This window comes from Lipotes vexillifer, unplaced genomic scaffold (assembly GCF_000442215.2).
Source record: "Lipotes vexillifer unplaced genomic scaffold, Lipotes_vexillifer_v1.1 scaffold921, whole genome shotgun sequence".
Classification (NCBI taxonomy): Eukaryota; Metazoa; Chordata; class Mammalia; order Artiodactyla; family Lipotidae; genus Lipotes; species Lipotes vexillifer.
The window spans coordinates 1,724,768-1,725,642 of NW_006787800.1; the positions used below are offsets into that span (position 1 = coordinate 1,724,768).

The 875-nt window shown below is 50.2% G+C and overlaps 1 protein-coding gene across 1 annotated transcript in view; it reads left to right on the forward strand.

The window, feature by feature from the left end:
• Positions 1-54: 54 nt before the first annotated feature.
• RING1 (ring finger protein 1) overlaps positions 55-875 on the forward strand; it is a 4,903-nt gene continuing 4,082 nt past the window's right edge. Inside the window, exon 1 of the mRNA XM_007460823.1 lies at positions 55-132. Coding sequence (XP_007460885.1) covers positions 55-132 — 78 coding nt within the window. The remainder of the gene's footprint in view (positions 133-875) is intronic.

An 875-nucleotide genomic window follows, 5' to 3' on the forward strand; every position in this document is an offset into this window, starting at 1 on the left:
CCTCTCCTCCTCCCCGGCGGTGGAGCCCTCGTGGGGGGTCTGTGCCCGGTCACCATGACGACGCCGGCGAATGCCCAGAATGCCAGCAAAACGTGGGAACTGAGTCTGTATGAGCTCCACCGGACCCCTCAGGTGACAGGGATTCTCCCTTTACAACTTACTCCTTTTCCCCAGACCCCTCCATCCCCAGACCCCCATCTCACAGCCTGTTTTCCATTTTTTGCCCCATTCTGCCCGATTTCACACTCCCTGGTCCTACCTTTGAATTACCTTAATCTTTCAAAGCGCTTTCACATTTATCTCACTTAATCCTCAAAACAGACGTGCCAGAGAGGTAGAACAAGTATTACTATCTTCATTTGAAAGACAGTAAACAGGCTGAACTCACCTTCCCCGCTCCTCAGGTCCCATCATAGGCCAGTGCATTTAAGACTCACCTTGGGAGTTTATTAAAAATGGAATTCCCGCTGGCCCCTACCTGTAACATTGTGATACAGTAAAGGGATGGAACCCCAGAATCTGCTTTTTTTTTTTTTTTTTTTTTTCACGAATAGTAGAGCCAGATAAATAACTTTGGTTCAAAATGGAATCATCAAATCATAACATTTTGAACTGGAGGAACCTTTTCATTTTTTACTTTTTGGCTGGGGGTGGGGGAGGAATCTTCTTTCTTTTTTTTTTCTTTTTTTCTTTTCCTTAGCGTTACGCGGGCCTCTCACTGCTGTGGCCTCTCCCGTTGCGGAGCACAGGCTCTGGACACGCAGGCTCAGCGGCCATGGCCCACGGGCCCAGCCGCTCCGTGGCATGTGGGATCCTCCTGGACCGAGGCACGAACCCGTGTCCCCTGCATCGGCAGGCTGACTCTCAACCACTGC